At 38.0% G+C, this 24,649-nt stretch overlaps 1 protein-coding gene across 1 annotated transcript in view; it reads right to left on the bottom strand.

The window, feature by feature from the left end:
• Positions 1 to 5,242: 5,242 nt before the first annotated feature.
• LOC100672409 (nucleolar protein 4) overlaps positions 5,243 to 24,649 on the bottom strand; it is a 156,175-nt gene continuing 136,768 nt past the window's right edge. The window contains exon 6 of the mRNA XM_064294622.1: positions 5,243 to 6,330. Within this exon, the coding sequence (XP_064150692.1) occupies positions 6,014 to 6,330 (317 nt within the window). The 3' untranslated portion in view covers positions 5,243 to 6,013. The remainder of the gene's footprint in view (positions 6,331 to 24,649) is intronic.

Here is a 24,649-nt window from a genome sequence, read left to right as displayed (position 1 = left end):
CAATCTGTATGCTGAGCAAATAATCTAAGAAGCTGGACTATATGAAGAAGAACAGGGCGTCAGGATTGGAGGAAGACTCATTAACAACCTGTGTTATGCAGATGACACAATCTTGCTTGCTGAAAGTGAAGAGCACTTGAAGCATTTACTAAGGAAGATCAAAGACCACAGCCTTCAGCATGGATTACACCTCGGCATAAAGAAAACAAAAATCCTCACAACTGGACCAATAAGCAACAACATGATAAACGGAGAAAATATTGAAGTTGCCAAGGATTTCATTTTACTTGGATCCACAATCAACAGCCATGGAAGCAGCAGTCAAGAAATCAAAAGACACATTGCATTGGGAAAATCTGCTGCAAAGGACCTCTTTAAAGTGTTGAAAAGCAAAGATGTCACCCTGAAGACAAGGTGCACCTGACCCAAGCCATGGCATTGTCAATCGCATCATATGCATGTGAAAGCTGGACAATGAATAAGGAAGACCAAAGAAGAATTGGTGCTTTTGAACTGTGATGCTGGCGAAGAATATTGAATATACCATGGACTGCCAAAAGAACAAACAAATCTGTCTTGGAAGAAGTACAACCAGAATGCTCCTTAGAAGCAAGGATGGTGAGGCTGCATCTTACATGCTTTGGACATGTTGTCAGAAGGGATCAGTCCCTGGAGAAGGAGATCATGCTTGGTAAAATACAAGGTCAACAGAAAAGAGGAAGACCCTCAATGAGGTGGATTGACACAGCGGCTGCAACAATGAGCTCAAGCATAACAAGGATTTTAAGGATGGCGCAGGACCAGTCAGTATTTCGTTCTGTTGTGCATAGGGTCACTATGAGTTGGAACCAACTTAACGGCACCTAACAATATTGTTTTAGAGGTTCTTTTTTTTTCTGTTCTCATTAATAATTTAGAAACATGTCTATACCCTGATTTGTCTTTTCATGGTCTTTTTTCTTCTTCTAAGTAAAATAACTAGTCCCCTTAACATATTCTCATGAGTCTTGCTTTCTAAGCTCTTCATCATCATTTCTATTCTCTCCTGAGCTCTAGTCTTACTAGTTTTCCTCTAAAAATGTGGCCATCTGAAAGTAGAAAAAAACTATCACCTAAACACTTTCAAGCAATATATTTAGTCTTTAGATTGGTTGATATGATTCCTCACTAATTTACTGGGTGAATTTACATAATAGTAAGCAATCAGTAAATGGCATAGTCCAGCTCAGCTATTCTTTTTAGCTTTCTATTCACTATTCATTTTTTCAAAGTGCTTTATAATCTTTTTTGTTTGATATTACTTATAATAAAACTGTAAGAGAGTTCAATATTAAACTCACAGTAATCTAAGCTTCTCAGAAAATCTATATAATTTAGCTTTTATATTCCTCCAAGGAAGAACAGAGGCTGGTCTCAAAAATACTAACAGGAAAAAAAATGGTAGCAGTGTTATTTTATAAAGTTGCACAGCAGTGATAGAATATTTCTAAGGACTTTACAAAAGATAGCACTAACTGACCAATGGTCAAAGTGTGGTGGGTGCTAAATCTTTAGTAGGAAGTTCATCTGATAGCCTTGGGGCAAATCAAGTCTTGATCCAAAGCCACCAGCAGACCAAGTGCACTCTACATAAAGATTCAGAATGCAAAAAAAAAATTAAAAAATTCCAGATTGTCTCCTTCACAATTACAATGACTCAGCTTTCCCATCTTTACCTCTACAATTGTGATCAATCCAGTTTCCCACTAATTATTCTAATTCTTCTTCTGCTGTGTGTTTTGAACGCAGATCTTAACATTAATTTCCCTAACCTTAGTCCAAGATTAGGCTTATGTCACCTTTCCTCAAAACCAAAACCAAACTCATTGCTGCCCAGTCGATTTCAACTCACAGTGACCCCACAGGGCAGAGCAGAACTGCCCCATAGAATTTCCAACACTGTAATTTTCATGGAAGCAGACTGCCACATTTTTCTCCTGTGGAGTGGCTGGTGGGTTTGAACCACCAGCCTTTTTGTTAACAGTTGGACACTTAACCACTGTGCAACCAGGGCCTCTCACCTACTGATAATTTAACCACTTGCACCAATTTGGAAAACCCTGGTGGCATAGTGGTTAAAAGCAACGGCTGCTAACCAAAAGGTCAGCAGTTCAAATCTACCAGGTGCTCTTTGGAAGCCCTATGGGGCAGTTCTACTCTAGCCTCCTATAGTTCTACCCTCCTATAGGGTCACTATGAGTCAGAATCAACTTGACAGCAATGGGTTTGGTTTGGTTTGGTTTTATACCAATTTGAAATGCCCAACACTTTGGCTTCTGAGATCTCTCTTTCCTGGTATCATCCTTTTTATCTGGCTGCCTTGGTTTTATCCTAGGGTGGTTCTCCCTCCACAAATTCCTTTTCTGCCATGAGTTTCTCATGGGTTGATATTCTGAAGGATAATATATTCTGACTCTCTTCTCTCCGCAAATGATGTTAGTAACAGCTTCAAGCAAATCCTCTATTCTGATGCCTTTCAAATGTCTATCTCTTCAATCTTCTTTCTAAGCTGACACATATACCCGCAATGGGAATTATACATCTCCAATGGGTATTGCATAGACACTATAACCCTCACATGTCAAAATCCATTTCTCCTTCAAATGTTTCTTATTTTGAATCTCAGTAAATGGAACCATCTACTTAGGCAACCAAGCCAAAAATCTTGAAGTCATCCTAGAGTTTTCTTCTCTACTTTACTTCTCACATTCAATAAACCTTTATCCATTTCTTCAAAAACGTTTATTGAGAAACTGCTATGTACCAGATATACAGCCAGGTGCCAGACATACTGTAGTAAGCAAGGTAGTCATCATCTTTGTACCCTAATGGAATACAGAGAGATAAAGAGGCTATTCATATTGTAGTGGATATGAGAGACGCCCCGGAGTTTGGCGGTGTATAACCTGTGAGGCTGTATATAGTGGTTATATTGTGACACTGCAAATATAATGTCCAAAAAAAAGTAACATTTTCAATATTTTTTTACAATGTCTCTGCTTCCATTCCTACTGTTATTTACTTGATTCCAACTGTCATCATTATTCTTCTGATTGCCATAAAGCTCTCTAGCCAGTTTTCTTTCCCCCCCTTTTCTAGTTTCTATCTTACTCATCCACCACAATGTTGTCAGAATCTTTCTAAAATTCCAAGCTAGATACAACCTTATCATGCTAAATTCTACCTATAGGATAAAAACCAAAGTTCTTAAAATGGCCTAAAAAGCTTTTCTTGATGGAGCCCCTTTACCCCTTATTCCTCCAAACCTCTTCTCTGCTGTGGCCATGCCAAGCTCATTGCAAGTCTCCCTACCAGGCATGTTCTGTCGTGACTCTATGCCTCAAGACATACTTAAATTTCTATCATGAATAATCCTCCCCATATGAATAACTCCTGCTTACCCTTCCATACTCAAGCCTGGCATCAAGCTGTCTGTAAAGTCTCCCTTAAGAAGCATTATAGCCCCTTGGGTGCCCCATCTCTGTTCTCTCATTTTACTCTGCACGTTACTTATGAAATCAGATTGTGATCACAAGTTTAAATCTTTCTCTCCTGCTAGACTAAGAGCTTTGAAGGGTGGAGGCCCTCCTTTGCCCATTTCCATATTTTTGAGTACTACCACAGTACCTTGACTGTAAGAGTCTCTTAGTAAATATCTGGTGAATAATTAATTGGGGGCAAATAGTCAGTCTTGCATAATTATGTCATTCATGTACTAAACTTTATGAAGTCATACCCAGCTCAGAATGGACAATGGGTCCCTAGCCTATAAAACCAAGTCATCTTCCTATCTGCATTCCAGCTCTTCCATGCCTGACATAAGCTCACAACTGAAAAACTATAATCTTACATTTCCTTCAAAGTTCATTTCAAGATCCATTTGCTCTAGGAAGCCCTCTTGGACTATTCCTGCACTGGGACTATTATTTTCTTTGAACTGTTAATGTTTTAACACAGGGATGGCTATTTGCCTATACTTTCCCTAAGAAACTTTTGTATGAATATGTATCCTCTTTTCCAAACTGTACCAAGGGCCTTCTGAACAAAGACTGTCCCCTTTTTGTGTTGTCTCTGGCCCCTAACACTTCACTGCGATTGTGACAGGTATTTAACATGCCCTTAAAGAAGGAATAAAAACAGTGCTTCAGCAGATTCTGTTCCCAACACTTGCTTCCAAAACTGCTCTAACAAATTTAATTATTTTCCATCTTCATCTTTGTTGATTTCTCAGTGCCCACCAGAGCTGACTACACTCTTCTAATTTTTCTTCTGCCTTTCTAACTACTCCTCAATCTCTGCGCAAGCTGCTCTTCCCTTATCAGTACCACCAATCGCCTTTGAGTCAGTTCTGACTCACGGCAACGCCAAGTGTGTCAGAGTAGAACTGTGCTCCACAGGGTTTTCAATGGCTCATTTTTTGAAAGCAGATGGGAAGGCCTTTCTTTCAAGGCACCTCTGGGTGGACCTGAACCATCAACCTTCTGGTTAGCACCGAAGTATGTTAACTATTTGCACCTGCCAGAGACTGCCTCTTCCTTTATCAAATCAATAAATATTCAGTGCCTCAGGGGCATCACCTTCTCTAGGCCCATGTCCCATTTTACCTCTTACATTTAGCCCAAACCATCTGTACTTTCAGAACTCCGTTATAACAGAGGTAGAAAAGTAACTTCATTTCATTTATTGTGCCCAAGAATGTGTTCTATTGACTATTGTTACTGTGATAATAGTGAACAAGAGTTTAAAGAGGAGAAGAGCGTACCACTGAATCAAATTAGAAGATTCAATGGGTACATAGAATAAAAAGGACATTTCTTGATTTTGTTTAAGCTGGATAATGGCAGGGTTATGTGGCAGGGAGGAAAACTTAAGGGTTAATTTGTTCTGTAAAATATTACACAGTGATTCAGATCACGTTAGAGAACATACAATCATTCGTGTTTCTATGGTGTGGCTTTAGGCCATGGAAGAGGCTATCTGTGCACTTACCACAGCGGAAGCTGCAGCAGCCTCCCTCAGGCAGAAGCGCTTAAGCCTCCGATAATGTCTAGTGATTTGCTTAAAAGAGGATAAAACGACACACCCTCAGGCAAGGCAGAAGATTTAAATAGAGGCAATTTAGTAAACGGAGTGCCTCAGCAAATTCAGAAATTAATCCAGATTAAGACATTTTGCTTTTAGGATTTCTGTCAAAAGACCAGTTCTACTCCCTCCTCCCATGTAATTTAGAGGTGGGGGTGGGGGAAGGGAGTAAAAATGTATATTCCATAAACTTCATGTGCTCAAAAATTACAGAGCAAAGTTACCAGCATGTATTTTCAAAACAAGTAGAAATGTAAGCTTTTTTTTTTTTAAATAAATTAATTGGAGTGAGGGTACTGTACTCATTCTAATATAAATAATCTAGAAATTTAGAGCATTATGTCTGAAACATGTTTCTGTTGTATAATACAGTTAATGATAAATTACTCCTTCAAGTAGTTATTTAATCCACCAGTTTCATCAAGAACATTGACACAACTCTCCAATGTACACGGAGTCAATTACTGACTGATGTCCCCAGATCTCTAAAGCACACTCAAGAACTTAATTGAAACTTTATTGCTACATACACCTACCCAATCTAGGAGAAACTAGATAGTGATCTTTTTATAGTTCAAAATTTGCGTGCTGAGACCTAAACGTTCATATCTGAGTTCAACAAATTCCCAGAGAGAGATCCAGGGAAGATTATATTAATGAGAAACTCAATTCCAGTAATTCTGTGTACAAAAACACACTGATGGGTTTGTCTGAGGGATGGCCTAATTAGCTCACTATTAACCCAGAATTTATTCTGCTGTATAGAAACACAGTAGCCATGGTTATAAGTCTCTTGGTAATGTATTATTGGGAATTGTTTAAAATATTTTTATTAATAATAATCTTCATCTCATATATAAATATGTATTTCTTTGTGACCTTCAGGTCCAACTCAAAATCTCTGGAAATTGTGATAGGCCCTCACCTTGCTTCCATTTTCTCTGGCCTCTCGTTCCATCTTGACGTCAGAAACTAGAAGGTTCTTATATTTGTTTTTTCCATTACTGCTGTGATCCTCTATTCTGTATTCCGAAGTCAGCTGCGCTGAGAGGGGACTGTCACTCAGGTTCAGTGGCTGCTCTTCCTGCTCCAGCCCAGTTTTACCTTCGCTGTTGGAGTCTCCCATCTCCCTGCCGTGTGCTCCCCCTGAAGCAACAGAACCGTGCCCCAGAGTCTCATTGCCGTTAAAGCTTTCTGCAGCAGAATCATCTGTTGGAAAGAAAAATGTGTATTTTTATTTTGATTATTATGACTCTTCAGTTTCTACTTCAACTAGCATTTCTTGAGCTACTATTAAAAAATTAAGGGCTTGAAATTCTGCTATGTAATCTTACATGCAATATGTAATTTAACCTTTGGAATAAACTTGGGAAGCAGATTTTTAATCTCACCAGCCAATTTATGCGCAAGAAGAAGTGAAATAAGATAAGAAGGTACAATAGAAGAAACTTTTCAATCACAAATGCAATCTCAAAGAAAAGGCGATTTGAACAACAAAGAGAAAAATGTAATTGTTTTGTTTTTCCATTAAAAACATCCACATTTGGTAAAAACGCTGTACAAGCTTTATGAAGAATGATTGAGTAATGTGTCTCCAAAACATTAAAACCAAAACCAAACTCATGGCCATCAAGTTGATTCCAACTCATAGCGACCCTACAGGACAGAGCAGAGCTGCCCCGCAGGGTTTCCAAGGAGCGCCTGGTGGATTCGAACTGCCGACCTTTCGATTAGCAGCTGGACTCTTAACACTATGCCACCAGGGTTTCCTAAAAACATTAAAAGTGCTCATAAACTTTGCTCCAGTCATTCTACTTCTGGGACTTTTAAGCATAAGAAGTTGAATCTTTACATGTATCTCTGTGCAGGTAAAAAGACATTTATCTCAGTGTCGTTTCAAACAGCAAAAAAATGGAAATGACATAAATTACCAAAAACATTGGCTTAATAAGAGTTAGAATGGTTAGGATATTATGTAGTCATTCAATATCCTAAAGATATAGGGAAATGTGAATCATAAAATATTTAATGGAAAAAGCTAGCTACAAAACAGAGTGCCCAATACACCCCCAATTTTGTAAAAAGAAAACATATAGACACAGAGGAACAAGGCTGAAAAGATACAGTCCAAAATGTTACTAGTGATTTACTTTTGAGTATGTGGTAATGGGGAGCCCTGGTGACACAGTGGTTAAGAGCTCGGCTGCTAACCCAAAAGGTGGCACTTCAAATCCACCAGCCGCTCCTTGGAAACCCCATGGGACAGTTCTACTCTGTCCTATAGGCTCACTCTCAGTTAAAACGGACTCAACGGCAACAGGTTTGTTTGGTTTTGGGGAGGGTCGCTATGAGTCAGAATCGACTCAGTGACAACAGGTTTGGATTTTTGTTTTGGAGGTGCTGAGGAGTCCCTGGGTGGCACAAATGGTTAGCACACTTGGCTGCCAATATTTCTAAATAGTCTAGTCTGAATTAACTTTGATGAGTGTGCCAACGGTTCTTTCAGAGGAGCCCTGGTGGAGTAGGTAGTGATTAGGAGCTACAGCTGCTAACCAAAAGGTTGGCAGTTTAAGTCCACCAGCCGCTCCTTAACAACCCTATGAAGCAGTTCTACTCTGTCCTATAGGATCACTATGAGCTGGAATCGACTTGATGGCAACGGTTTTGATTTGGTTTTTGGTGAGGTAATGGATTTTTTAATATTCTTAATTATCTACAACTAATACATACTATTTTTATAATAACAAAAAATGAAATAATGGTAGAAAAATAACCAAAATAAGGAAGAACGAGAAACAGAATTAATATTCTTGGCTTTAAAATAAATAATAATCTTGTTAGAAGGAAGTATCTCAATGATAACTCACAGAAAGCAAGAAACAAAGTTTACATAAAACAGAATTATGATTTTTTTAATTTCGTCTTTATTTACATGAGAAGGATTTTTTAAATTAATTTCAAAGGATTATGATGATGGTGTGGTGGTTAAGAGGTACGGCTGCTAACCAAAAGCTCAACAGTTCGAATCCACCAGGCGCGTCTTGGAAACTCTATGGGACAGTTCTATGCTGTCCTATAGAGTCACTGTGAGTTGGATCGACTCTATGGCAATGGGTTTGTGTTTTTTGTTTTTGTTTTTATAATGGACAAAGGTCTTAAATTGTTTCCTTTAGCTAAGGCTTTTCTTGAAACCATTTATAAATGTGAGTGAACAGGAGTAATTTTATTCAATACTTATGATTTTTTGTTTGATTTCTGAATAGTCTCAGTATGCTTTATTTTTGTGGAGTGCAATGAAATATTTAATGCCTTCTAATCAATTAATCAATTAAATCCATGGAAATAATATTTAAATTCTGAAGGAAGTAATGTAACTCATTTGTCTACTTATTCATTTATTCAACAAACATTTATTGAGTGCCTACTCTGGAGTCAACAGGGTTAAATATGTGGCCCATAGAAATTCTGCCTTCCAGGAGTTCACGGTTAATTAAAAGAAACAGAAAACCCAAACCCAGTGCCATCTAGTCGATTCCGACTCAGAGTAGACATTCAATTAAAATGCAGAGTGAAAAGACTGTGATCCAGCACGTGTGACAAAGACATCACAAAAGGCTTCCTAGGGTAGGTTATATATGAGCTAAGGTCTAAAAGACGGGTAAGCCTTAACTACATAAGTCTTAACTACGTGAAGTTGGGGAACAGCATTCCTAACAGAGAGCCTACCATGTGCAAAGTCACGGACCAAAAAATATGCAGGACAAGTGAGATGAGGGCTCTAATGCCATAAGATTAGAGGGTTGAGTGCAAAAGAGAGAAGGAAGAAAATAAATCTAGGCAGGGAAGGCTCGTTACCTCTGAGTCTATAGGGTCGCTATGAGTTGAAACCTACTCAATGGCACCTAACAACAACAACAACAACAGGCAGGGAAGAATAGGGTAGGTTCAGAAGTATTGTGAATGTCACAGAGCTTGTATTTTAGCTTCTAGAGCAAGTACAAGCAATTTTAATTTGTGGTGGGAAGTATGATGGGATTTTTGTATTGTAAAGAAGTCACACTGACAATCATGAGAATGAGATGAAAAGAGAACAAGATGGAAGTTGGGGAGACCAGTTAAGCAATCTAGAAGTCCTCTAATCCAGAGGTTTCAAAAGCTTAAACTAAAGCAACAATGGTGCAGAAAAGGAAAGGCAGGAACGCCTAGAAAAGTAGTAAGGGTATAGAACCGGTATGTGATGACTAATTTCATGTGCCAACTTGGCTAGGTAGGCTAGAGCGAACAGTTGTTTGGCCAAATACTAGTCTAGACTCTGTTATGAAGTAGTACTATGATCAGGTGGCCTTAAGTAAAACAGATTACCCTCCATGATGTGAGTGGGCCTCATCCAATCAGTTGAAGACCTTAAGTGCAAAAAGGGAGTTTTCCTAGGGAGTATATTGCCTCTAGATTATAAACAGACATCTGAGCCAGAATCAACTCAACAGCAACAGGTAGACATCTTGCCTAAACTCCACTCTTCTTTTCCAGTTGCCTGGCCTAAGTATTTGGGGACATAAGCCTACAGGAATCTCCAGCCTGTCGCGTGACCTATAGATTTTGGATTTGCCAGGCTCCATAATCCACGTGAGCCAATTCTTTAAATCAGTTTCTGTCTCTCTCCCTCTCTCTTACTATTGTGTTTCTTTAGAGAACCATGACTAAGGCAAGGCAGGACTGGCAATGGTCAAATGAAATGTGGGGACAAGGAATAGGTAAGGGTCCAGGAGGAAACCCAGTTCTCTCTTTCCAGGAAAAAATGAAAACAACGTGCGTTAAGTTTAATTTTCAGTAAAATAGCATTTTTAATTAATTTTCCAAAACACTATTCTGGAAAACCATTAAAATGTGTTCATAAAGCAAAATTGCACTAGTAAATCACTCTTTTTACGTGCCCATTCAAGAACCCCTCCATGGGGAGAGAAAACACACACAGGAGATTTTAGGAAACTGGCTACAAATAATATGGCATAGGACTTTTCATAGCTAGTATTTTGAGAAATCAAAGGTCTTCTTGTAGCAATTAAATATCTAGGATTTTTGAAATGCCCAAGTAGGGTAATGGTTTGTATATAATTGGGAGAATTGCATATTCTTTTACAGCAATTCAAATCTTATGCTAAAGTATGAAAGATCATTTTTGAATTATTTAAATTATCTTTCCAAGAAAGTTCAAAGACAAAGATAATAGATATATTCAAGTCCAATTATTTAATTCACAAAAAAGTGATTAAATATTTGTGTACTAGAATCCTTTAAAACAAAAGTTTACTAAACGCTTCATGTAAAGTAAGCTTTATCAATATGTTAAAGCTATAAATAACCCTAAAGATATAAAAACCCTAAAGATATACTACATTTTAAAGTCTCCATTAAAAAAAACCTAGTGCTGTATAATATAAATCCAATTTCTATTAATTAAAAATTGAACATGTTATGTTATTTCTTTAAACTGAAATTATCATACGTAATTAACATACATATATATATTTTTTAATCTAGTGAATAGTGTACAATTTATTCCTTTTTCAGGTAAGATTAAACATTGTCAATTATCTGGGCAAACTTTAATAAATGTCATGTGTTTATAATTTTAACATAAAACAAATGATAAAGAAGAAATTATTTTTAGACTGAGTAGTTCACTCCAGATGTTACCAAGGTAACCAAATTCAACAGCTTTACATATTTCATTTCTGAGTAAATCAGTACATTTTATGAAGAACAATTGAATGATTTACTCATTTGTATTTTTTATCAAATATATATCCACATCTTTTGTAATTCACATGGTAAAAGAATAAGTTATGTCACAAAGTACCATTATTTTATAAATAAAAATTTAAAACAAAGTTTTCAATGTCTATATTATGAATATGCAATACAAAACAAGGAACAGACATTAAACTAAGGACAAATTAACAATTAAATATTGTCTCATTTCGTGTAACCATGCGGACGGTTTTTATTCTCTCTTCCTTAAGGATATTTTTTCAGAGTTGAAAATCACAAATCCCAGGCTCCTGATTATCATAACCAATTCACACCAGTTTGTCATTTTTAAGCAGAAACCTGCTTCCTTACCCAACATAGTTTGCTCCATCCTGAGTGGCTGCTGCTGTGTGGGTCCTGGGCTGCAGGGCTTTAAACCAGGTGAAGTGTCTAGGTCTGTGGGTATGGCCTTCAGGCCCAGAGCTGTGGTGCTTCTCTCAAGATTTCAGCCTGGGTACCATAGCGTTTGAACCAAAGACTGTATTTAAGTCCCAAGGGAAAACAGTACCTGAAGCTTTGGAAAATAAGAATGCCCAGGGTACCTAGCAACAGAGGAGAATGTGGACTGTGATGACAGGGTTGTGTGGAACCCAGTGACATCAGGAGGGCAGTTGGACGTTTGGGTTTAATTTGCTCTGTGGTTAGTGTTGATGAGACAAATTTTGTGTTGTGGAGAGGGCCATCTAAGCTAGTAGTCTGAGTGAGGCTCTTGTCTGTAAGGTCTAGTAACACAAAAAATTGCACACTATTCATTTTCTTCTTTCTCTTTCCTATGTCCCATTCTTTTTTCCAATCGGTAGAGACCCTAAAAACACCATTTGTTTAATTATTTTTAATGTCTCACCAGCATTTTGTACTAAGGCAGTTTCATCAGCAACAAATTCTCTACAAAGAGAATTAAACCATAAGAGTAAACACGTATGTGTTTAGATAGACAGATTTAAGTATATAGATAGATTTAAGTGACAACAACAACAACAAATATGTACCTGAGATCGCTTGGCTGCCAAATGAAAGGTTGGAGGTTCAAGCCCAACTAGAGGTATCTCAGAAGAAAGACCTGGCAATCTACTTCCAAAAAATCAGCCACTAAAACCCTATGGAGCATATCTCTACTCTGACACACATGGGGTCAACATGAGTCAGAATCGGTTCAACAGCAATTTTTTTTTTTTTTTTTAGTATATAGATAGATTTACGTATGTATTTTTGTATGTGCATGTGTGTGTGTGTACACACATACATGCAAACAGATGTGATGTATATATATATATATATATATATATATTTGAAATCTCCCAAAGCACCTGACCTACTTTCTTATTCAGTTACTCTCAGTAGCTCTTCATCATGGCCTTTAGGCCAGGTGCCTTAGGCAAAATGAGTAAGGAAAAAAATGTATCATCCTTATTTCAAAATTTATACTTGGAGGTTTAGTCTTAAAATCCAGGTCAGATGCTCATAGCACCCAAAAAGATTTCTATCATTTTCCCCAAAATGTACCATAATCTTCCCCCGCATCATTGATGCCTCCTAAGAAAATTTTCCATAAGACTAACTTTTAAATTCAAAACATAGATGTAAATAACCTTGTTCCAAACAATAGTATGTCAATATCATAAAAAGTAGAACACAGTAATAATAACTTAAAAAAACCAAAACACTTAAAATTCTATTTGCGATGTAAAGAACGTAGTCCAAATCCTCTCTATCACTCCTGACCTCTGCTCTCTGCCTTCTCCTAGAGACCTTATAGGGCAGAGTAGAAACGCCCCATAAGGGTTCCAGGCTACAGTCTTTTATGGAAGCAGACTGCCACATTTTTCTTCTGTGGAGCGGCTGGTGGCTTTGAACGGCCAACCTTTTGACTAACAGCCCAGCACTTTAACCACCGTGCCACCAGGGCTCCTGTTCCTAGCCATTAAAAAAAAAAACAAAAAAAAACCCAGTGCTGTCAAGTCACTTCCAACTCATAATGACCCCACAGGACAGAGTAGGCCTGGTGGATTCAAACTGCCAACCTTTTGGTTAGCAGTCATAGCTCTTAACTACTGCCCCACCAGGGCTCCATAAAAATGAAAGTTTATCCATTAATGGACTATACTTACCTCTTCCACCCAAGCTACCTCTACAACATGAAGCAGGTTATATAGTTTAAGCTGATAGTTTTCAGTACCTCCCCAAGCCCTGTTTCTGCCCTCAGGCCAACTCCCTGACTCATTCCTGCCTTCGTGGTTCTTTGGTCTGCCTGTCTTTGCAAACTGGAAATTCTTCTTACTCATTGTTATCATTTCCCTTTTTCAAATCCTCCTGGTGTCCTACCCATTCTTTGACTTTCTATTTTACTTCCTCTCTAACGTATTTAACATTTAATCACACAGTCTCGTTTTGTCTTTTATCTTTTGCCATCTTATAGTCAAAAACTCCATCTCTTGACTTAACAAAAATTCTGCACTTCCAAGTCCTTAATACCACAAACAACTGGGGAAAGAGAAATCATCAAAAACGCAGTCTCCCACTTTTGTTTGTATTTGCAAATTATAATCCGGATTTTGTGCTTTTTAGTAATGTTATCTTGAACATGTACAAAAGAATCGTGGAAAGTCTTGAAGTTAAAACATTCACATTAAGATGAAGTTTTTATTAGTGACACTAATGTAAGTAAATACATATGTATGCTACATATATACACGTATGACTACAGCAAAAAAGTTAAAAAAATTACTTTTAAAACAATAAAACTATTATGCTATGGGTGAGATAATAACAATAAGCAGCTCAATTGTTCACCACAGTATTTCTATAGAAGGGTAGTCCTATTAACCCTTGTCTGGTAGCACCCAATTGAGCCGTTGCTAAAAGGTGTTTAATTTAAGGACACAGGTGGAAATCCTGCTGGCGAGTGGTTAAGTGCTACGGCTGCTAACCATAAGGGCTGGCAGTTCAAATCTACCAGGCGGTCCTTGGAAACTCTATGGAGCAGTACTTGTAGGGTTACTATGAGTCAGAATCAACTTGACCTCGACGAGTTTGGTTTTTGGTTTGGTAGAGGAGGTACACAGATAATGTGGATGTATTTAAATTCTAAAAGTAATTCTGAGCTATCAATGAGATGGCAATGTATAATCTTTATACACAGAATTAAAAAAAAAATTTAACCATATACTTATGTGCAAGATATTTTTCTTGGAAATATGAATCTAAAAATGGACTCCATGTAGAAATTGTTCTTGAACTCAGACTATAACAGAAGGTTACAATATGAGGTAAAAACAGAGAGTTTTATTTGAGATATAATGCATAAACAAGGTTCTTCACAGGAAGAAAAGTCACCCACAAGTCACTGGAGATGAGGACAGTATCAGAGAAGACCTTTTACAAGAGATGGAATTTGAAAAGCTGAAATGTATGTTATGATTGAAATGAGGGTGGACGTTATTCCAGGTCAGGAAAGCACACGAGAAAAATTCCTAAAGAGCTGGAAGAGTCCAGGGAACTGAGTACATTTCACATACAAAGGTGAAAAACCATATGTTTTAGAAGGTATGGATACGGCAAGGGGTTTGGTTTTGTTCTGGGGGGGGGCTTTTTTTTTTTTTGGTGGACATTTTACCGTGCATTCGTTTTTTTCTGAATCACTTATAAAATCAGCAAATGTTCTTCTAGGGTAGCTACTTGGAAAAGCCCACTGATTATGTGAGTCTAGTCTGAGAAAATTCTATTTATTTGTTTCCTACTTCTAAGCGATTGTCAACTGACCCATATAACATAACTTCTCCTCCGCCCCAATTCCAAGATGATTCATGTTTAAAAATGGTCATCAATGCAGTAACTTGTCAGCGGCTTCTTAAACGACTAAGTAAATTATAAAATTACTACTTTCATGCTTACCCACTAGCTGGTTTAGACTTTTAAATAACTTGATATTTTACAGAAAATAATAAGCATAAACATTTTTAATATTTTTACAATTAATTGGAAAATATCCATGACTCCTTTTTTTTGACAAAGTCACAGTTACTATGAATATTATAGTGTTTTACTGGCTACATTCATAAGAGAGGGAAACATGAAATTTCAGTTAGAAGTACATGTAAGTGAAAATAATACATACCTGTATATGTATGAATATGATGTGTGTGTGTACGCATTTTCCCAAGTCATGGCCCTCTGATCTATCCATGAACTTCAGGATAAGTGTCCTTGAACTAACTGTTCCACTTATCTTAAATTGTACCATTATAATTATAAATGTCAGATTTTAAATCTTTATCTTCAACACTGATTTTCTAGGTTTCAATGGAGCTTTGGTTAGCCCATTTTCTCAACTTACAATACCTTGTCATCCTGTGAGTTCTAAACTCCACATATTTAATTTATCAACTAGACTGTGAGCTCCCAGAAGGTAGATGTTTTATAGCTTATTTTTCACTGTGCCTCTCTATAGAACCCAGCTTAGTGCTTTACATAAAGTTGACATTCATATATGCACATATGTATATGATGATTAATCAACAATTGATAAATAAGGCAAATGTAATGAAAAGACAGGAAAGAAAGAAAAGACCAAGATGGACGTCAGAGGAGACTCTGAAACTTGCTCTTAAGCGTCGAGCAGCTAAAGCAAAAGCAAGAATTGATGAAGTAAAAGAACCGAACAGAAGATTTCAAAAGGCCTCTCGAGAAGACAAAGTAAAGTATTATAATGACATGTGCAAACAGCTGGAGTTGGAAAACCAAAAGGGAAGAACATGCTCGGTGTTTCTCAAGCAGAAAGAACTGAAGAAAAAATTCAAGCCTCGAGTTGCAATACTGAAGGATTCCATGGGGAAAATATTGAACGACGCAGGAAGCATCAAAAGAAGATGGAAGGAATAAAAAGAATTAGTCGATATTCAACCATTTCAAGAGGTGGCATATGATTAGGAACCGATGGTACTGAAGGAAGAAGTCCAAGCTGCTCTGAAGGCATTGGTGAAAAACAAGGCTCCAGGAATTGATGGACTATCAACTGAGATGTTTCAACAAACAGATGCAGTGCTGGAAGTGCTCACTCGTCTATGCCAAGAAATATGGAAGACAGCTTCCTGGCCAACTGACTGGAAGAGATCCATATTTATGCCTATTCCCAAGAAAGGTGAGCCAATCAAATGTGGAAATTATAGAACAATATCATTAATATCACACACAAGCAAAATTTTGCTGAAGATCATTTAGAAGTGGCTACAGCAGTATATTGACAGGGAACTGCCAGAAATTCAGGCCGGTTTCAGAAGAGGATGTGGAACCAGGGATATCATTGCTGATGTCAGATGGATCCTGGCTGAAAGCAGAGAATACCAGAAGGATGTTTACCTGTGTTTTATTGACTATGCAAAAGCATTTGACTGTGTGGATCATAACAAACTATGGATAACACTGCAAAGAATGGGAATTCCAGAATACTTAATTGTGCTCATGATGAACCTTTACATAGATCAAGAGGCAGTTGTTCGGACAGAACAAGGGGATACTGATTGGTTTAGGGTCAGGAAAGGTCTGCGTCAGGGTTGTATTCTTTCACCACACCTATTTAATCTGTATACTAAATAATCTGCGAAGCTGGAATATATAAAGAAGAACAGGGTATCAGGATTGGAGGAAGATTCATTAACAACCTGCGTTATGCAGATGACACAACCTTGTTTGCTGAAAGTGAAGAGGACTTGAGGCACTTACTGGTGAAGATCAAAGACCACAGCGTTCAGTATGGATTATACCTCAACATAAAACAAAAATCCTCACAACTGGACCAATGAGCAACATCATGATATATGGAGCAAAGATTGAAGTTGTCAAGGATTTCATTTTACTTGGATCCACAATCAACAGCCATGCAAGCAGCAGTCACGAAATCAAAAGACTCATTGCATTGGGCAAATCTATTGCAAAGGACCTCTTCAAAGTGCTGAAGAGCAAAGATGTCACCCTGAAGACTAAGGTGTGCCTGACCCAAGCCATGGTATTTTCAATCGCATCATATGCATGTGAAAGCTGAACAATGAATAAGGAAGACCGAAGAAGAGTTGACGCCTTTGAATTGTGGTATTGGCGAAGAATTTTGAATATACCATGGACTGCCAAAAGAATGAACAAACCTGTCTTGGAAGAAGTGTGGCCAGAATGCTCCTTAGAGGCAAGGATGGCAAGACTGCGTCTTACATACTTTGGACACGTTGTCAGGCGGGATCAGTCCCTGGAGAAGGACGTCATGCTTGGCAGAGTACAGGGTCAGTGGAAAAGAGGAAGACCCTCAATGAGGTGGATTGACACAGTGGCTGCAACAATGAGCTCAAGCATAACAACGATTTTAAGGATGGTGCAGGACCGGGTAGTGTTTCATTCTGTTGTGCATAGGGTCGCTATGAGTTGGAGCCGACCTGATGGCACCTAACAACAACAACGTCAACGACAATATGATGCATTAGTTTGTGTAAGGAATTCTTATATTGGTAACTCACTCATGAAGCTATTTAATGCAACAATTTAAAACAAAACAATTAATACATGTTTTTTTTCTGTCTCAGATAGCAAGCTGTATGTAAAATGATAAAATCTCAGGTGAAATTTTTTAAATTAATTTTTTGTTGTTCTTGTTGAGAATATACACAGCAAAACATACACCAATTCAACAGTTTCTACATTTACAATTAATTCTGTGACATTGATTACATTCCTCAAGTTGTACAACCATTCTCATCCCCCTTTTCTGAATCATTCCTCCCCCACTAACATGAACTCACTGCCCTCTAAGGTGCCTATCTAATTTTTCCAGTTGCTGTTGTCACTTTGATCCCATACAGATAGTTCTTAAAAAAGCATAATTCTCAAGGCAGACTTTTTTTTTACTAGTTATGCTAGACCATTATTTGGTTTTAAAAAGACTTCAGGGGATATTTTTGGTTTAAGGTTTAAAGATTATCTCAGGGCAATAGTTTCAGGGGTTCACCCAGACTCCATGGAGTCCATGAGAATTTGAAATTTTGATCTGCATTTTCCCCCTTTTGATCAGGATTCTTCTATAGAATTTTTATCAAAATGTGCTGTAATGTTAGCTGGACACGATCCAGTTCTTCTGGTTTCCTGGTGAAGGAGTCCGTTGTTCATGGTGGCAATTAGCCACACATTCCATTTCCTCCTACTATTCCTGACTTTCCTTCATCCTCTATTGCTCCAGGTGAATAAACACCATTTGTTGTGCCTTGGATGGCTGCTTGCAAGCATTTAAGACCCCAGGCACCATGCAACAAACTAAGAAGTAGAACAGAAGCATTAGACAAGTTATTAGGACAATTATCTGGGATGTCCCATGAAACCATGACCCTAAACCTCCAAACCAAGGAACCAAAACCCCGTGAGATTGATTGGACATAAGCAGCCTGACCAGCTATTCCCCACCTCCCCTGCCTTTTTTTTGTTATTGTTGTAAATATTTCTACCACACATCTTTTCCCAATTCAACTTTTTACAGGTGTACAACTTATTCACAGCACTTAAAATAATTGGCTGTGCAAACCCATTAATCAAAGTGATTTTTCCATCATCAAAAACTGAAACTCAGTACTCCATAAGCAATAACCCCTTTTTCCCTCCTTCCTCCCACCCCTGGTAGCCACTAATAACCTTTGGTCTGTATACATTTGCCTTTTCTTGTCTTTTTATATAAGTGAGGTGTCATGGATTGAATTGTGTACCCCCAAAACGTGTGTCAACTTGGGTGAGCCATGATTCCCAGTATTGTGTCACTGTCCACGATTTTGTTATTTGATGTGATTATCCTATGTGTTGAAAATCCTAACCTCTATGATGTTAGTCAAGAGGCAGTTCTACTCTGTCCTATAGGGTCGCTATGAGTCGGAATAGACTCGACGGCACTGGTTTTTTGTTTTTTATGATGTTAATAAGGCAGGGTTAGAGGCAATTATATTAATGAGGCAGGGCTCAATTTGTAATATTAGGTTGTGTTTTAAGCCAATCTCTTTTGACATATAAAAGACAGAAGCAAGAAGAGAGACATGGGGACCTTCAATCACTAAGAAAGCAGAACCAGGAGTTGTGCACATCCTTTGGATCCAGGGTCCTAGGGCTGAGATGCTCCTAGACTAGGGAAGCCTGATGACGAGGACCTTCCCCCAGAGTTGACAAGAAAGAGAAAGCCTTCCCTGGAACTGGCATGCTGAATTCAGACTTCTAGCCTCCCAAATTGTGAGAGAATAAGTTTCTCTTTGTTAAAGGCATCCACTTGTTGTATTTCTGTTATAGCAGCACTAGATAACTAAGACATGAGGTCATACAATATTTGTCCTTTTTTAAATATTTTCTTGCTTTTTAGGTGAAAGTTTACACAGAAAATTAGGCTGTCATTGAACAATTTTTATACAAATTGTTCCATGACATTGGTTACAATTTCTACAATTTGTCAGCATGCTCATTATTTCCATTCTGTTTGTTCTGTCTCTAGCTTTCCTTCCCCTCCTTGCCTTCTCATCTTTGTTTTTAGGTAAATATTGATTGTTTGGTCTCATATAGTTGATTGTTTAAGGCAGCACATTACTCACAGGTAATATTGTTTATTTTATAAGCCAATCTATTATTTGGCTGAAAGGTGACCTTCAGGAGTAGCTTCAGTGCCAAGTTGAAAAGGTATCTCAGGGTGATGGCCTTGGCAATTCCTTTAGGCTCTATCGGTCCAGTAGGCCTGGCCTTTTTAGAAATTTGAATTTTGTTCTAAATTTGTCTCCGATTCTATCTGGGACCTCTTATTGTGTCCCTGGCCAGATGGTCAGTAGTGGTATCTAGTTCTTCTGTCTCAGTTTAAAAGAGGGCGATTAGCGCTGTGAACTAGTTCCTTCTTTGCGTCTTTGGTTTCCTTCATTCTCTTTTGCTCCAAATGAGTAGAGGCCAGTAGTTGTATCTTAGATGGCCACTCGAAAGCTTTTAAGACCCCAGATGCTACTTACCACCTAGGGTGCAGAACATAATCTTTGCAAACTGTGTTATGTCTATTGGCTATTTTTTTCCATGAGTCCTAAGCCTTTTAACCCAATAAACCAATCCTGCAACTTGATTGGATATGGCCAGGAAGTCTCCATAAACTGTGCCCCCAATGTGCTTTATTATACATATGGATATATACTATATTTTTATGCAAACAATGCACATCTTCTACATTTGTTTACCATCTGTGCTCTCCCCCTTCGAGGTACTTTTGTAAGTGCCACTACGCCAAAAATAGTGGCAATTAAAAAATATCTCCTGGGGGAAGGCATGGTTGGCAAACAAACGTAGAAGGAGCATGTTATTTACATAAAATAACATATGCAGCATGCACAGACACGTATCTACACATGGCTATAGATATACCTATACATGCATGCGCATGTACTCACATATGCCTTCCCAAACACATGTATGCATACATATCTACATATGTAACTACACACATATTTTCGATTGTCACTACTGCTGTTGCAAAATTATATCGTTATAGCATTTCCAACTTGACCAAGGTAAACGAAAACACTAAGAAGTACACAAGAAAAAAGGACAATTTTGGTAAATGCTATATCAACCAAAAAAAAAAAAAAAAAAAAACCGTTTGGTATAGCATTTACCAAAATTGTCCTTTTTTCTTGTGTACTTCTTAGTGTTTTCATTTACCTTGGTCAAGTTGCAGAGGCTTCACCTATATTTGGTATTTCCTTTGCCATCCCCCCAAATAACAAGTGTCTACAATCTAGAAAATGATTACCCTCCCTCCCCTTCCATCTGGTACCATCAAGGAATGTCGCTTTCTGTGTGTATATCTATTCTTGACTTTTTATAATACTGGGATCATACCATATTTGTCGTTTTGTGATTGAATTATTTCACTCAGCATAATGTCTTGTGAAATTTAAAGACAATCTAAAACAATCATCTTATAGCAATTCAGTGTTTTCCAAAAAAACTGGCAGCTAACCACAGGAGAGATATTTCTCAGGAAACACATTAAGTGGACAATAGAAATTAAAAAAAAAGGTATTTTAAATTATTATTAAATCAATCTATTAGTAAATGATATAATTTATTGAAGAAATGGAACAAGGATTTATTGTGAATTATCCCAAACTGGTAACTACATTAAATGAACAAAATGTCACAGATTTGGGGTAAGTCATTCTAAAAAGGAACATTCTAATTGAACTAAAAATTAATATGATCCAAAGGAGGTTGCCCTAAATTGGCATTTAGCCAAACAACAAATCAAGAGGCTTTTTTTGCCTTGCTGATAATAAATTGGAAAACACTTTATTCTGAAAAGCTGGAAGAGGATTTAAAAAAAGAAGACTCAATTGTAACAAGCTTATGTTTGAAACAAGTGTCACAGAGCTAGGTAATACCTCGGCAATCTTCAAAGTTTTCCTTGTAGCAAACACTGTTCCGGTGGCTGGCACCAAAATTCTGCTCTCTGGGATGCCTTACCACACAGTGGTAGGTCACTAGCAGCCATATTTCTATTCTGTCAATTACCCATTCTGATAGCCTATTTTGGATCCTGGTTCCTTCACTTACTTGACAATATCAGCTGTCATTCTGGCTAACGCATTTTTCTGAGCTCCTGTCCAATCATATCACAAGAAGAAACTTACTTTCACCTATGAGAAGCAGCAATATACCTTCACTGTCATGTTACAGCATTATAATTGCTCTCCGGTTCTACATCAGAATCTAGCTCACAGGGACTTTAACTGACACACATCATCATGGTTTCACATACTGATGAAACCATGCTAAAAGCCAGGGAAGCAAAGACTGTAGAGTTTTGTCTGCCTTGCTAAGATCAATAATGATAAGCAATAGAAGGTAACTCTAAAATATAGGGATCTGCCTCCACAGGGAGGGGTAAGCTAGTGCTGAAAAGCATACCTACATACCATCTCCAAAGTGAAGGATAAATTCTCAAAACTTTTCCTTTCTACCTCTAAGAAGGCAATAAATCACCTAGTAGACTTCATCTGGTCTAGACTCTAGTAATTCTGTTCTGTCACTTGACTCTCATGAAGATAGTGTAGATAGATGGTACTCTAGGCATCTGTAGCAGACAGGATTGTGCATGGATCAAGAGTAAGCTCCAACAGAAAATCCAGTACAACCAGGGTTTTAGAGTAAGGCCCTGCACTCTTCTTTGGGTAATTCTGCCTTTTGAGAACAGCTCCTGACTATTCAGTTGGCCACCATGAACTGAGCACCATATGATCCATTAACCCAGATATTTAGATTCACTTGAAGCCCTTCTTCATCAAGTACAAGTCCTATATGTAGAAATGTGTCTGTTAGGCCTCCGAAGGTATGAGCAGGTTGCTCCAAACCTACCACACACTCTTCCTTTTTTAATCTCTATCTACTGTCTTGAAAAAAATACTTTATGAAGAACAGTTTGAGAATGAAAGATGTCAGCCTGGTTTCCATGACTCTGAGAATCTCTGCAATGTCACTTTCATGAGTAGGTCCAACTAGAGAAGGAAAATCTACTAAATAGCTAGCTAGGACTGTGTGCAGTAAATCTTATATACTCTTCTTAGAACAAAAGACAGTCTGAGGTTTATTGTTTTTACACCATTCATTTAGCAGGAGCCCTCACGGTACAGTATCAAGAGCTATGGCTGCTAACCAAAGGGTTGGCAGTTTGAATCCACCAGCCACTCCATGGAAGCCCTATAGGGCAGTTCTACTCTGTCCCATAGGGTCACTATAAGTTGGAATTGACTTGATGGCAACAGGTTTGATTTTTTGTTTTGTTTTGTTTTGGTATATGGTACATGACAATTGAAAAAACCTCAGTTTGGAGGATTTTTAATGGATGCTCCAGGGACGCTGATATTGATTAATCTTTCCGAGTAAGCCAAAGGCTTGAAAATATTCATGCCTATGTCAATGCCCATGAAAAATCCACCACTGTAGCTGATGCTCTTACTAATCGGGAATACAATGTGACTTTTCCTATGGGTATCAATCATCCTACCTGCCGAAACCAGGATTGCTCACAGCGATCATGAATAGAGTGGCAGTCAAGATAGGAGTGGAGGATATAAATGGATAGGAACTGTGTGCTTCATTCACCAGGCTGATCTGAGTGCTGAGCTTGCCAACAATAATGCCTAATCTCAATATCCTGAAAAAGTACATAATATTGAGAAGATTGCCAGCCTCTCTGTGGCAGAACAATCATTTTAGGTGCCTTTGGTTGTAAAGGGGATAGTGACTTGTCCTCAACAGAATAGACAGTTACTCCTGATCTGGTTTTGCATTTCATGCCCATTCTTCCACCAACACCAACACCTACGAACCTCAGAATGTTTTATAGACTACCATTGTTTTCCCCCATAACATTGATTTTAATCAAAGAAATCACATCATAGTAAAAGAAGTAATTGGAAAATTTCTCTTGGAGTTATTGCTTTTATTATCTACTTCATTATTGAGAAACTACTGACCTTATAAAATAATGGAGTGACCTATTAAACACTCAGCAACAGTGCTACTGGGAGAGAGTAGCTGAGCCTGAAGGGCTGCATTCAGGATGTGAAATATATTCTAAATCAGCTACTGATATTTGGGCTGCTTTTCTCTTAGCCACAATATCAGTCTGGAAAACAAAGAATTTCCAGAGACGGAAGTAGTACTTTTCACAATTCTCCCCTACAATGGTAGGCTCTGCTGGCCTGGAGGAAAGACATCTTCAACAAATGAGATAAACAAGTGATCATTTCATGCCACACAGGCCCATAAGGGAATAGATAAAAAGGAGAGCTCTGTGTTGGCTGAGATTATTGGTCCTGACTATTGCACAAAATGGGCTGGGAAGAGGACCTTCAGGGAGCAATTAGAGTATTTATCATTCTACTCTGCAGAAAACAAATTATTGTGAGGCCAGTCCTTGTAGGCAGAGACCACAAGATCTCATTTCCTGACATGACCACCATCCTGGCAAAGTTCCCTGGGGGCACAGTGGTTAAGTGCTCAGCTGTAACCAGAAGGTCTGCAGTTTGAACCCACCAGTAGCTCCACGGGAGAAAGATGTGGCAACCTGCTTCCGTAAAGATTTACAGCTTTGGAAACCCTACATGGCAGCTCTACCTTGTCCTTTAGGGTCTCTAATCAACTCAACAGTGATTGTTTTTTTTTTTTTTTTTTTAGTTAAAAAAAAAAAATGGAATGTGTGGTGGAGTCAGTCAGTCGTAACTACTAGCTATGGCTTTGAAAACAGATGTACAAACTAGGAGTGTAATCTTTATGTCGATTTCTTTGTTTACTACCAAGTGTCTTAAGATTAAAAACTTATTTCTCTTTTCCTTAAGTATTATTAAGTACAAAGGTTCTGGTAGTTGAGGTAAATATACTAATTAGTCTATTAATTGCATAATTTCAATTTTTACAGAACTATAAGAGAAATAAACACCACCTGGTGGTCTTGATCTTGGAAAAGCGTAGCTCTTTGACATCACCTCTGGGTGTAATACTACATATGACTTAGATAGAGTTTGCTTTGGGGAAAAATCGGGGTGTTTGTGGTTTATGTGTAATAGGCACTAAGTATTCAGTGGAAGCATCTTTGGGTGTTTGAGAAGGTTGTGTGATGTGTGTATGTGTGTAGGTATGTGTATCTGTTAATAGCCAAGTGATGGCATACACTAAG

Source organism: Loxodonta africana, chromosome 11 (genome assembly GCF_030014295.1).
Source record: "Loxodonta africana isolate mLoxAfr1 chromosome 11, mLoxAfr1.hap2, whole genome shotgun sequence".
Taxonomy (NCBI): Eukaryota; Metazoa; Chordata; class Mammalia; order Proboscidea; family Elephantidae; genus Loxodonta; species Loxodonta africana.
The sequence above is the reverse complement of the archived record's forward strand: the minus strand, read 5'-3'. Positions and strand labels throughout refer to the sequence as shown.